Source organism: Coregonus clupeaformis, chromosome 21 (assembly GCF_020615455.1).
Source record: "Coregonus clupeaformis isolate EN_2021a chromosome 21, ASM2061545v1, whole genome shotgun sequence".
In the NCBI taxonomy this organism is placed as follows: domain Eukaryota; kingdom Metazoa; phylum Chordata; class Actinopteri; order Salmoniformes; family Salmonidae; genus Coregonus; species Coregonus clupeaformis.
Genome location: NC_059212.1, coordinates 24,266,311 through 24,278,593, shown reverse-complemented (window position 1 = coordinate 24,278,593; position 12,283 = coordinate 24,266,311). Strand labels below are relative to the sequence as shown.

General features: G+C 41.5%; 3 protein-coding genes across 3 annotated transcripts; all 3 read right to left on the bottom strand.

Annotated features, from left to right (window-relative positions):
• Positions 1–1,926: 1,926 nt before the first annotated feature.
• On the bottom strand, positions 1,927–3,735 carry LOC121535128. Its single transcript, XM_045206085.1, has 2 exons — positions 2,894–3,735; positions 1,927–2,807 (listed from the first exon to the last, which is right to left on the bottom strand). Exons 1-2 carry the CDS (start codon positions 3,321–3,323, stop codon positions 2,242–2,244), a joined length of 996 nt encoding a protein of 331 aa, XP_045062020.1. The 5' UTR covers positions 3,324–3,735; the 3' UTR covers positions 1,927–2,241.
• A 2,290-nt stretch (positions 3,736–6,025) lies between these two features.
• Positions 6,026–8,010, bottom strand: LOC121535095. The gene is made up of 2 exons (XM_045206084.1): positions 7,169–8,010; positions 6,026–7,081 (listed from the first exon to the last, which is right to left on the bottom strand). Exons 1-2 carry the CDS (start codon positions 7,596–7,598, stop codon positions 6,207–6,209), a joined length of 1,305 nt encoding a protein of 434 aa, XP_045062019.1. The 5' UTR covers positions 7,599–8,010; the 3' UTR covers positions 6,026–6,206.
• A 2,286-nt stretch (positions 8,011–10,296) lies between these two features.
• LOC121535130 lies at positions 10,297–11,600 on the bottom strand. Its single transcript, XM_045206083.1, has 2 exons — positions 11,441–11,600; positions 10,297–11,353 (listed from the first exon to the last, which is right to left on the bottom strand). The coding sequence occupies exons 1-2, from the start codon at positions 11,553–11,555 to the stop codon at positions 10,479–10,481; spliced, it is 990 nt and encodes a 329-aa protein (XP_045062018.1). The 5' UTR covers positions 11,556–11,600; the 3' UTR covers positions 10,297–10,478.
• Between the last annotated feature and the right edge of the window lie 683 nt (positions 11,601–12,283).

Here is a 12,283-nt window from a genome sequence, read left to right as displayed (position 1 = left end):
GTTTGCCCTTTTCTTCCATGAACTGTTCAATTTCTTCTCGTAAATCAAAGAAATGCCTCAGCACAGCACCTCGGCTTAACCATCTTACCTCAGTGTGGTATGGCAGGCCATAGATGTGGTCTTTCTCTCTGAGAAGGCTGTCAAACTGACGGTGATTCAGGCTTCTGGATCGGATGAAATTAACAGTTTGGATGACCACCTTCATGACGTTATCCATCTTTAATGACTTGCAACACAAAGCCTCCTGGTGCAAAATACAGTGAAAAGTCAAAAATCACGTCCTCCATTTGCAGATTGCACTTTCTCTCTGAACTTTGTCACAACGCCTGCTTTTTTCCCGATCATTGAGGGCGCACCATCTGTAGCCAGGCTGACAGCGCGGGACCAGTCCACTCCGACCCTGTCCAGCGCGCCGACGAGTGCGGTAAAAATATCAGCTGCTGTCGTTGTATCTGTCATCGGCACCAACTCCACGAACTCCTCGGTGACGGTCAATGTGTCATCAACTCCGCGGATGAAAAAATGGCCAGTTGTGCAACATCTGTAATGTCCGTGCTTTCATCAATTGCAACCGAAAACGCAATAAATGACTTTACTTTTTGCTTCAACTGGCTGTCCAAATCCACTGAAAGATCGGAAATCCTGTCTGCAACTGTGTTTCTTGTCAGGCTGATATTTGCAAAAGCCTGCTGCTTTTCAGGGCACACAATCTCCGCTGCCTTCATCATGCATGTTTTTACAAATTCACCCTCACTAAATGGTTTTGAAGCCACTGCGATTTCATTAGCAATGAGGTAGCTAGCTTTCACTGCAGCGTCACTGATGTCTCGGCTGTGAGTAAACACAGACTGCTGTTTCTTCAGACCCGCCAACAGTTCATTCACCTTCTCTCATCTCCGCTGTCCTTGAAAGTTGTCATATTTGTCGGCATGAAGACTCACATAGTGGCGACGAAGGTTATATTCTTTCAGCACTGCAACATGCTCTGAACACACCAAACATACAGCTTTCCCATTCAATTCCGTGATTAAATAGGATGACCATTTTTCTTGGAACACTCTGCACTCTGTGTCCACTTTTCTCTTTTTTGACAGAGACATATTGGGGCAATGAGGGTGCCAAAGCACATAATGTTAAAAGTAGAAGCCGTAATAAATATTGCGGGCAAAACAAAGTATCTCATTGGCTGCACGTGCTTGATCTACTTGCTCTGCCCCGGTATAAACAGTTTGCTTGCTTAACACAATTGCTATTGCGCCATCCAGTGGACGCAATTGGAACAGCAGTTTATTTTATTGAATAAAAAAAAAAAAAAAAAACGTTTTTTTTTTTTTTTTTTCTTTCAAAATCATCTCGCGGGCCGGATTAAACCCGTTTGCGGGCCTGATCCGGCCCGCGGGCCGTACGTTTGACACCCCTGTCTTAGAGGCTTACCTAGAAAGACTCACACCTGTAATTGCTGCCAAAGGTGATTATAACATGTATTGACTCAGGGGTGTGAATACTTTTGCAAATTAGATATTTCTGTATGTTGTGTAGATGGGTGAGAAAAAATCTATTTAATCCATTTTGAATTCAGGCTGTAACACAACAAAATGTGGATTAAGTCAAGGGGTATGAATACATTCTGAAGGCACTGTATCTGCACATATGTGACGTAGTACGCAATTCTCTGGGAACACTTTTGGCTCGTGAGTGCTACTTTCAGAACTACTGGCAAAAAAGTATACAAAAGTACAGAAGAATCTCTTTAATGTTTAACTATTTTTTTTTCTCTGTAAAATATATTATTTTATCAATTAAATAATGTTGCCTATTGCATTTACAACACAACAGTACAACAACAAATCAAAATACCCCCAAAATAACTTGAAACATATGTTTTAAATGCAATATATTTTTATTACTATTCTAAAGAAATTAAATTACAAACAGAAAATGGAAGTCTTCAAAGGTGACAGTCTCCATGTGATCTCATTTGGAGATGTAATATCTGCAGCTTTTATTCAATATCACTTGGTTTAAGAAGTAGTCCTCAGTCTTAATTGACGCAAACCTCAGTGAGCCCAGACTGTGTGTAGCAGGGCTTCTCGGTTGCCTCGTAGTTGGATGCCTCAGCATTGTCAGATACAACTTTGGCTAGCTTGGTGTCGAATGGGTTCAATGCCACCTGGATGGCAGGCTCAGAGTCAGGCACAAGGAAGTTATCTGGGATGCTAGGCAGAGGCGGCTCACACTCTCTCAGGCTGACAGCACTCTTTCCAGGTCTCTTTTCCGACTCAGATTTGTCCTTAGTGGAGATGAACTCCTTTGACTTCTGCAACTCTTTTGCAGAATCGTCAGAAATGGGGGCACACTGGCAGTGGCAATAGCATCAGATCGCCTTCTAGCCTCCTTGGAGATTCTCACAGCATCATAGAGAACCACTATTACGATGAAGCCATAGAAAACAAGCCCCAAAATCAGGTTCACCTTCACAAGTGGCTCGGAGTAAGAAGGGTCAGTCAATATGTTGACTCTGGGTTTGATCTTCAGGGTGCTCTTCTGAGCTTTTGGAGCTGGAGCCTGAAGATTTTCTTTGAAGATGTTGTTGTCACCTTGCAATGCTTTTTGCTTGTAAGCCTGTAGATAAGGAATACGTTTCTCCACAATCATCTGTGGGACTTTAGCTTTACCTGGGAAAGTATCATCTTTCATCCTCTGAAGTTGTTCCAGCATCTGGTCCACTTGCACCATTTTGGTCCATTTTGCAACATTGGGGATGTCCTGAACAGGGTGGTCCTTCACTGGCATCAAAGGCCTGTGCTCTGGAACAGAAATCAGGGGCTCTACAAGCTCCGAGGGCTCTTTAGAATTTTTGAGGAATATCCTTTTGTCAACTGGCCCACGTTACCTGGAGAAGAATCGTCTTTCACCCGTAAACTCTCAAGTTGTTCCAGCAATGACTTAAAATTGGTCTCTTTTGTAGCATCAGGGTTGTTCTGAACAGAGTGGTCCTTCACTGGCATCAACGGCTTGTGCTCTGGAACAGAAATCAGGGGCTCTACAAAGTCCGGGGGGTCTTTGACATTTTTTGAGGAATATCCTTTTGTCAACTGGCCCACATTACCTGGAGAAGAATATTCTTTCACCCGTAAACTATCAACTTGTTCTTTTGTAGCATCAGGGTTGTTCAGAATAGGGTGGTCCTTCACTGGCATCAAAGTCTTGTGCTCTGAAGACACCAACACATTTGCAGCAACAGGCGAAAGGAGACAGAAAATAACAGCCAACAATAACATCTTCATGTTGCACAGCCCACCCTTCTGGGAGAGCTGTGCCATTTTGATTAAAGAAATCGTCTTTCAAAAGTAGGCAGTACAAATTACAAGTCAAACTACTAGTTGGCTAGCTGTGCTTTGTAAAAGTGAATTGGGTTTACTGTTCACTGTCAAACATACACAAGATATGGACCCAACATGATGTAATAGAAGAATCTGATTATAACATCACGTGTTCCAGAATGTTGTAACCTGCTCCTCATTGTATTCATTAATTCAGATAATTCATTAATTCATCTCTTTGGATACATTTGGCAATTAGTTTGACGTGCAGTCCCTGTCCCTAAACTGCTTTCTCCTACGACTTTGGCAAATGCCCCCGTGACCTACAGCTCCTCATATACTACCAGGTCATGGTAGTATCTACACTGGTGCTGGTGCTTGCGATGACCCAGCTAATTATGAGCTTTCTGACCCAGGGAGTGAGACACTTTTTGGCCTTCCTCTTGGCCCGCACTGCCCCCCTGGAAACCAAATGTTTAAAAACATGGTACTTTGGTGACTAAGAAAGTATTTTTTAAACCTCTCACTTTGGGCTGGATGCTTCAATGTCTAGTTCATACATGCATAATCTGAGGGAAGAATTACTGTTCAGAGAGAGAGAGAGAGAGAGAGAGATGACTTGTTGCACATACAGTGCCTTCAGAAAGTATTCACACCCCCTGACTTTTGCCACATTTTGTTGTGTTACAGCCTGAATTTAAAATTTATTAAATTGAGATTTTGTGTCACTGGCCTACACACAATACCTCATAATGTCAAAGTGGAATTATGTTTTTCAAATGTTTTACAAATTAATAACAAATGAAAAGTTGAAATGTCTTGAGTCACTAAGTATTCAACCCCTTTGTTATGGCAAGCCTAAATAAGTTCAGGAGTAAACGTTTGCTTAACAAGCCACATAATAAGTTGCATGGACTCTGTGTGCAATAATAGTGTTTAACATGATTTTTGAATTACTACCTCATCTCTGTACCCAACACATACAATTATCAGTAAGGTACCTCAGTCGAGCAGTGAATTTCAAACACAGATTCAACCACAAAGACCAGGGAGGTTTTCCAATGCCTCGCAAAGAAGGGCACCTATTGGTAGATGGGTAAAAATTGAAAAAGCAGACATTGAATATCCTTTTTGAGCATGGTGAAGTTATCAATTACACTTTGGATGGTGTATCAATACACCCAGTCACTACAAAGATACAGGCGTCCTTCCTAACTCAGTTGCTGGAGAGGAAGGAAACCGCTCAGGGATTTCACCATGAGGCCAATGGTGACTTAAAAACAGTTACAGAGTTTAATGGCTGTGATGGAGGATGGATCAACAACATTGTAGTTACTCCACAATACTTACCTAATTGACAGATTGAAAAGAAGGAAGCCTGTACAGAATAAAAAATATTCCAAAACATACATCCTGTTTGCAACAAGGCACTAAAGTAATACTGCAAAAAATTTGGCAAAGCAATTCACTTTTTTGTCCTGAATACAAAGCGTTATATTTGGGGGAAATCCAATACAACAAATTACTGAGTACCACTCTTCATATTTTCAAGCATAGTGAAGCGTTATATTTGGGGGAAATCCAATACAACAAATTTCTGAGTACCACTCTTCATATTTTCAAGCATAGTGGTGGCTGCATCATGTTATGTGTATGCTTGTAATCGTTAAGGACTGGGGAGTTTTGCAGGATAAAAAATAAAGGGAATGGAGCTAAGCACAGGCAAGATCCTAGACAAAAACCTGGTTCAGTCTGCTTTCCACCAGACACTGGGAGATTAATTCACCTTTCAGCAGGACAATAACCTACAACACAAAGCCAAATCTACACTGGAGTTTCTTACCAAGAAGACAGTGAATGTTCCTGAGTGGCCGAGTTACAGTTTTGACTTAAATCTGCTTGAAAACCTATGGCAAGGAACGGTGTTTCCTCCGACACATTGGTGCGGCTGGCTTCCGGGTTAAGTGGGCGGGTGTTAAGGAGCGCGGTTTGGTGGGTCACGTTTCGGAGGACACATTACTCGACCGTCGCCTCTCCCCAGCCCGTTGGGGAGTTGCAGCAATGAGACAAGATTGTAATTGGATCGCAATTGGATATCACGAAATTGGGGAGAAAAAAGGGGGTAATTTTTTAAACAAATAAAATAAGAAATATGGCAAGACTTAAATGGTTGTCTAGCAATGATCAACAATCAATTTGACAGAGCTTGAAGATTTTTTAAAATAATAATGTGCAAATATCGTACAATCGAGGTGTGCAAAGCTCTTAGAGGCTTACCTAGAAAGACTCACACCTGTAATTGCTGCCAAAGGTGATTATAACATGTATTGACTCAGGGGTGTGAATACTTATGCAAATTAGATATTTCTGTATGTTGTGTAGATGGGTGAGAAAAAAATCTATTTAATCCATTTTGAATTCAGGCTGTAACACAACAAAATGTGGATTAAGTCAAGGGGTATGAATACATTCTGAAGGCACTGTATCTGCACATATGTGACGTAGTACGCAATTCTCTGGGAACACTTTTGGCTCGTGAGTGCTACTTTCAGAACTACTGGCAAAAAAGTATACAAAAGTACAGAAGAATCTCTTTAATGTTTAACTATTTTTTTCTCTGTAAAATATATTATTTTATCAATTAAATAATGTTGCCTATTGCATTTACAACACAACAGTACAACAACAAATCAAAATACCCCAAAAATAACTTGAAACATATGTTTTAAATGCAATATATTTTTATTACTATTCTAAAGAAATTAAATTACAAACAGAAAATGGAAGTCTTCAAAGGTGACAGTCTCCATGTGATCTCATTTGGAGATGTAATATCTGCAGCTTTTATTCAATATCACTTGGTTTAAGAAGTAGTCCTCAGTCTTAATTGACGCAAACCTCAGTGAGCCCAGACTGTGTGTAGCAGGGCTTCTCGGTTGCCTCGTAGTTGGATGCCTCAGCATTGTCAGATACAACTTTGGCTAGCTTGGTGTCGAATGGGTTCAATGCCACCTGGATGGCAGGCTCAGAGTCAGGCACAAGGAAGTTATCTGGGATGCTAGGCAGAGGCGGCTCACACTCTCTCAGGCTGACAGCACTCTTTCCAGGTCTCTTTTCCGACTCAGATTTGTCCTTAGTGGAGATGAACTCCTTTGACTTCTGCAACTCTTTTGCAGAATCGTCAGAAATGGGGGCACACTGTGGTGTGGATGATGCTTGTTTCAAACCAAACCGTGAAGAGATGCTCTCCCGAACTCTGGATGCCAGTGTCTGTGGTTCAGCGGTGGCTGGTTCCCTTTTCTTCAACCTGGCAGTGGCAATAGCATCAGATCGCCTTCTAGCCTCCTTGGAGATTCTCACAGCATCATAGAGAACCACTATTACGATGAAGCCATAGAAAACAAGCCCCAAAATCAGGTTCACCTTCACAAGTGGCTCGGAGTAAGAAGGGTCAGTCAATATGTTGACTCTGGGTTTGATCTTCAGGGTGCTCTTCTGAGCTTTTGGAGCTGGAGCCTGATGATTTTCTTTGAAGATGTTGTTGTCACCTTGCAATGCTTTTTGCTTGTAAGCCTGTAGATAAGGAATAAGTTTCTCCACAATCATCTGTGGGACTTTAGCTTTACCTGGGAAAGTATCATCTTTCATCCTCTGAAGTTGTTCCAGCATCTGGTCCACTTGCACCATTTTGGTCCATTTTGCAACATTGGGGATGTCCTGAACAGGGTGGTCCTTCACTGGCATCAAAGGCCTGTGCTCTGGAACAGAAATCAGGGGCTCTACAAGCTCCGAGGGCTCTTTAGAATTTTTTGAGGAATATCCTTTTGTCAACTGGCCCACGTTACCTGGAGAAGAATCGTCTTTCACCCGTAAACTCTCAAGTTGTTCCAGCAATGACTTAAAATTGGTCTCTTTTGTAGCATCAGGGTTGTTCTGAACAGAGTGGTCCTTCACTGGCATCAACGGCTTGTGCTCTGGAACAGAAATCAGGGGCTCTACAAAGTCCGGGGGGTCTTTGACATTTTTTGAGGAATATCCTTTTGTCAACTGGCCCACATTACCTGGAGAAGAATATTCTTTCACCCGTAAACTATCAACTTGTTCTTTTGTAGCATCAGGGTTGTTCAGAATAGGGTGGTCCTTCACTGGCATCAAAGTCTTGTGCTCTGAAGACACCAACACATTTGCAGCAACAGGCGAAAGGAGACAGAAAATAACAGCCAACAATAACATCTTCATGTTGCACAGCCCACCCTTCTGGGAGAGCTGTGCCATTTTGATTAAAGAAATCGTCTTTCAAAAGTAGGCAGTACAAATTACAAGTCAAACTACTAGTTGGCTAGCTGTGCTTTGTAAAAGTGAATTGGGTTTACTGTTCACTGTCAAACATACACAAGATATGGACCCAACATGATGTAATAGAAGAATCTGATTATAACATCACGTGTTCCAGAATGTTGTAACCTGCTCCTCATTGTATTCATTAATTCAGATAATTCATTAATTCATCTCTTTGGATACATTTGGCAATTAGTTTGACGTGCAGTCCCTGTCCCTAAACTGCTTTCTCCTACGACTTTGGCAAATGCCCCCGTGACCTACAGCTCCTCATATACTACCAGGTCATGGTAGTATCTACACTGGTGCTGGTGCTTGCGATGACCCAGCTAATTATGAGCTTTCTGACCCAGGGAGTGAGACACTTTTTGGCCTTCCTCTTGGCCCGCACTGCCCCCCTGGAAACCAAATGTTTAAAAACATGGTACTTTGGTGACTAAGAAAGTATTTTTTAAACCTCTCACTTTGGGCTGGATGCTTCAATGTCTAGTTCATACATGCATAATCTGAGGGAAGAATTACTGTTCAGAGAGAGAGAGAGAGAGAGAGAGATGACTTGTTGCACATACAGTGCCTTCAGAAAGTATTCACACCCCTGACTTTTGCCACATTTTGTTGTGTTACAGCCTGAATTTAAAATTTATTAAATTGAGATTTTGTGTCACTGGCCTACACACAATACCTCATAATGTCAAAGTGGAATTATGTTTTTCAAATGTTTTACAAATTAATAACAAATGAAAAGTTGAAATGTCTTGAGTCACTAAGTATTCAACCCCTTTGTTATGGCAAGCCTAAATAAGTTCAGGAGTAAACGTTTGCTTAACAAGCCACATAATAAGTTGCATGGACTCTGTGTGCAATAATAGTGTTTAACATGATTTTTGAATTACTACCTCATCTCTGTACCCAACACATACAATTATCAGTAAGGTACCTCAGTCGAGCAGTGAATTTCAAACACAGATTCAACCACAAAGACCAGGGAGGTTTTCCAATGCCTCGCAAAGAAGGGCACCTATTGGTAGATGGGTAAAAATTGAAAAAGCAGACATTGAATATCCTTTTGAGCATGGTGAAGTTATCAATTACACTTTGGATGGTGTATCAATACACCCAGTCACTACAAAGATACAGGCGTCCTTCCTAACTCAGTTGCTGGAGAGGAAGGAAACCGCTCAGGGATTTCACCATGAGGCCAATGGTGACTTAAAAACAGTTACAGAGTTTAATGGCTGTGATGGAGGATGGATGAACAACATTGTAGTTACTCCACAATACTTACCTAATTGACAGATTGAAAAGAAGGAAGCCTGTACAGAATAAAAAATATTCCAAAACATACATCCTGTTTGCAACAAGGCACTAAAGTAATACTGCAAAAAATTTGGCAAAGCAATTCACTTTTGTCCTGAATACAAAGCGTTATATTTGGGGGAAATCCAATACAACAAATTACTGAGTACCACTCTTCATATTTTCAAGCATAGTGAAGCGTTATATTTGGGGGAAATCCAATACAACAAATTTCTGAGTACCACTCTTCATATTTTCAAGCATAGTGGTGGCTGCATCATGTTATGTGTATGCTTGTAATCGTTAAGGACTGGGGAGTTTTGCAGGATAAAAAATAAAGGGAATGGAGCTAAGCACAGGCAAGATCCTAGACAAAAACCTGGTTCAGTCTGCTTTCCACCAGACACTGGGAGATTAATTCACCTTTCAGCAGGACAATAACCTACAACACAAAGCCAAATCTACACTGGAGTTTCTTACCAAGAAGACAGTGAATGTTCCTGAGTGGCCGAGTTACAGTTTTGACTTAAATCTGCTTGAAAACCTATGGCAAGGAACGGTGTTTCCTCCGACACATTGGTGCGGCTGGCTTCCGGGTTAAGTGGGCGGGTGTTAAGGAGCGCGGTTTGGTGGGTCACGTTTCGGAGGACACATTACTCGACCGTCGCCTCTCCCCAGCCCGTTGGGGAGTTGCAGCAATGAGACAAGATTGTAATTGGATCGCAATTGGATATCACGAAATTGGGGAGAAAAAAGGGGGTAATTTTTTTAAACAAATAAAATAAGAAATATGGCAAGACTTAAATGGTTGTCTAGCAATGATCAACAATCAATTTGACAGAGCTTGAAGATTTTTTAAAATAATAATGTGCAAATATCGTACAATCGAGGTGTGCAAAGCTCTTAGAGGCTTACCTAGAAAGACTCACACCTGTAATTGCTGCCAAAGGTGATTATAACATGTATTGACTCAGGGGTGTGAATACTTATGCAAATTAGATATTTCTGTATGTTGTGTAGATGGGTGAGAAAAAATCTATTTAATCCATTTTGAATTCAGGCTGTAACACAACAAAATGTGGATTAAGTCAAGGGGTATGAATACATTCTGAAGGCACTGTATCTGCACATATGTGACGTAGTACGCAATTCTCTGGGAACACTTTTGGCTCGTGAGTGCTACTTTCAGAACTACTGGCAAAAAAGTATACAAAAGTACAGAAGAATCTCTTTAATGTTTAACTATTTTTTTTCTCTGTAAAATATATTATTTTATCAATTAAATAATGTTGCCTATTGCATTTACAACACAACAGTACAACAACAAATCAAAATACCCCAAAAATAACTTGAAACATATGTTTTAAATGCAATATATTTTTATTACTATTCTAAAGAAATTAAATTACAAACAGAAAATGGAAGTCTTCAAAGGTGACAGTCTCCATGTGATCTCATTTGGAGATGTAATATCTGCAGCTTTTATTCAATATCACTTGGTTTAAGAAGTAGTCCTCAGTCTTAATTGACGCAAACCTCAGTGAGCCCAGACTGTGTGTAGCAGGGCTTCTCGGTTGCCTCGTAGTTGGATGCCTCAGCATTGTCAGATACAACTTTGGCTAGCTTGGTGTCGAATGGGTTCAATGCCACCTGGATGGCAGGCTCAGAGTCAGGCACAAGGAAGTTATCTGGGATGCTAGGCAGAGGCGGCTCACACTCTCTCAGGCTGACAGCACTCTTTCCAGGTCTCTTTTCCGACTCAGATTTGTCCTTAGTGGAGATGAACTCCTTTGACTTCTGCAACTCTTTTGCAGAATCGTCAGAAATGGGGGCACACTGTGGTGTGGATGATGCTTGTTTCAAACCAAACCGTGAAGAGATGCTCTCCCGAACTCTGGATGCCAGTGTCTGTGGTTCAGCGGTGGCTGGTTCCCTTTTCTTCAACCTGGCAGTGGCAATAGCATCAGATCGCCTTCTAGCCTCCTTGGAGATTCTCACAGCATCATAGAGAACCACTATTACGATGAAGCCATAGAAAACAAGCCCCAAAATCAGGTTCACCTTCACAAGTGGCTCGGAGTAAGAAGGGTCAGTCAATATGTTGACTCTGGGTTTGATCTTCAGGGTGCTCTTCTGAGCTTTTGGAGCTGGAGCCTGATGATTTTCTTTGAAGATGTTGTTGTCACCTTGCAATGCTTTTTGCTTGTAAGCCTGTAGATAAGGAATAAGTTTCTCCACAATCATCTGTGAGACTTTAGCTTTACCTGGGAAAGTATCATCTTTCATCCTCTGAAGTTGTTCCAGCATCTGGTCCACTTGCACCATTTTGGTCCATTTTGCAACATTGGGGATGTCCTGAACAGGGTGGTCCTTCACTGGCATCAAAGGCCTGTGCTCTGGAACAGAAATCAGGGGCTCTACAAGCTCCGAGGGCTCTTTAGAATTTTTTGAGGAATATCCTTTTGTCAACTGGCCCACGTTACCTGGAGAAGAATCGTCTTTCACCCGTAAACTCTCAAGTTGTTCCAGCAATGACTTAAAATTGGTCTCTTTTGTAGCATCAGGGTTGTTCTGAACAGAGTGGTCCTTCACTGGCATCAACGGCTTGTGCTCTGGAACAGAAATCAGGGGCTCTACAAAGTCCGGGGGTCTTTGACATTTTTGAGGAATATCCTTTTGTCAACTGGCCCACATTACCTGGAGAAGAATATTCTTTCACCCGTAAACTATCAACTTGTTCTTTTTGTAGCATCAGGGTTGTTCAGAATAGGGTGGTCCTTCACTGGCATCAAAGTCTTGTGCTCTGAAGACACCAACACATTTGCAGCAACAGGCGAAAGGAGACAGAAAATAACAGCCAACAATAACATCTTCATGTTGCACAGCCCACCCTTCTGGGAGAGCTGTGCCATTTTGATTAAAGAAATCGTCTTTCAAAAGTAGGCAGTACAAATTACAAGTCAAACTACTAGTTGGCTAGCTGTGCTTTGTAAAAGTGAATTGGGTTTACTGTTCACTGTCAAACATACACAAGATATGGACCCAACATGATGTAATAGAAGAATCTGATTATAACATCACGTGTTCCAGAATGTTGTAACCTGCTCCTCATTGTATTCATTAATTCAGATAATTCATTAATTCATCTCTTTGGATACATTTGGCAATTAGTTTGACGTGCAGTCCCTGTCCCTAAACTGCTTTCTCCTACGACTTTGGCAAATGCCCCCGTGACCTACAGCTCCTCATATACTACCAGGTCATGGTAGTATCTACACTGGTGCTGGTGCTTGCGATGACCCAGCTAATTATGAGCTTTCTGACCC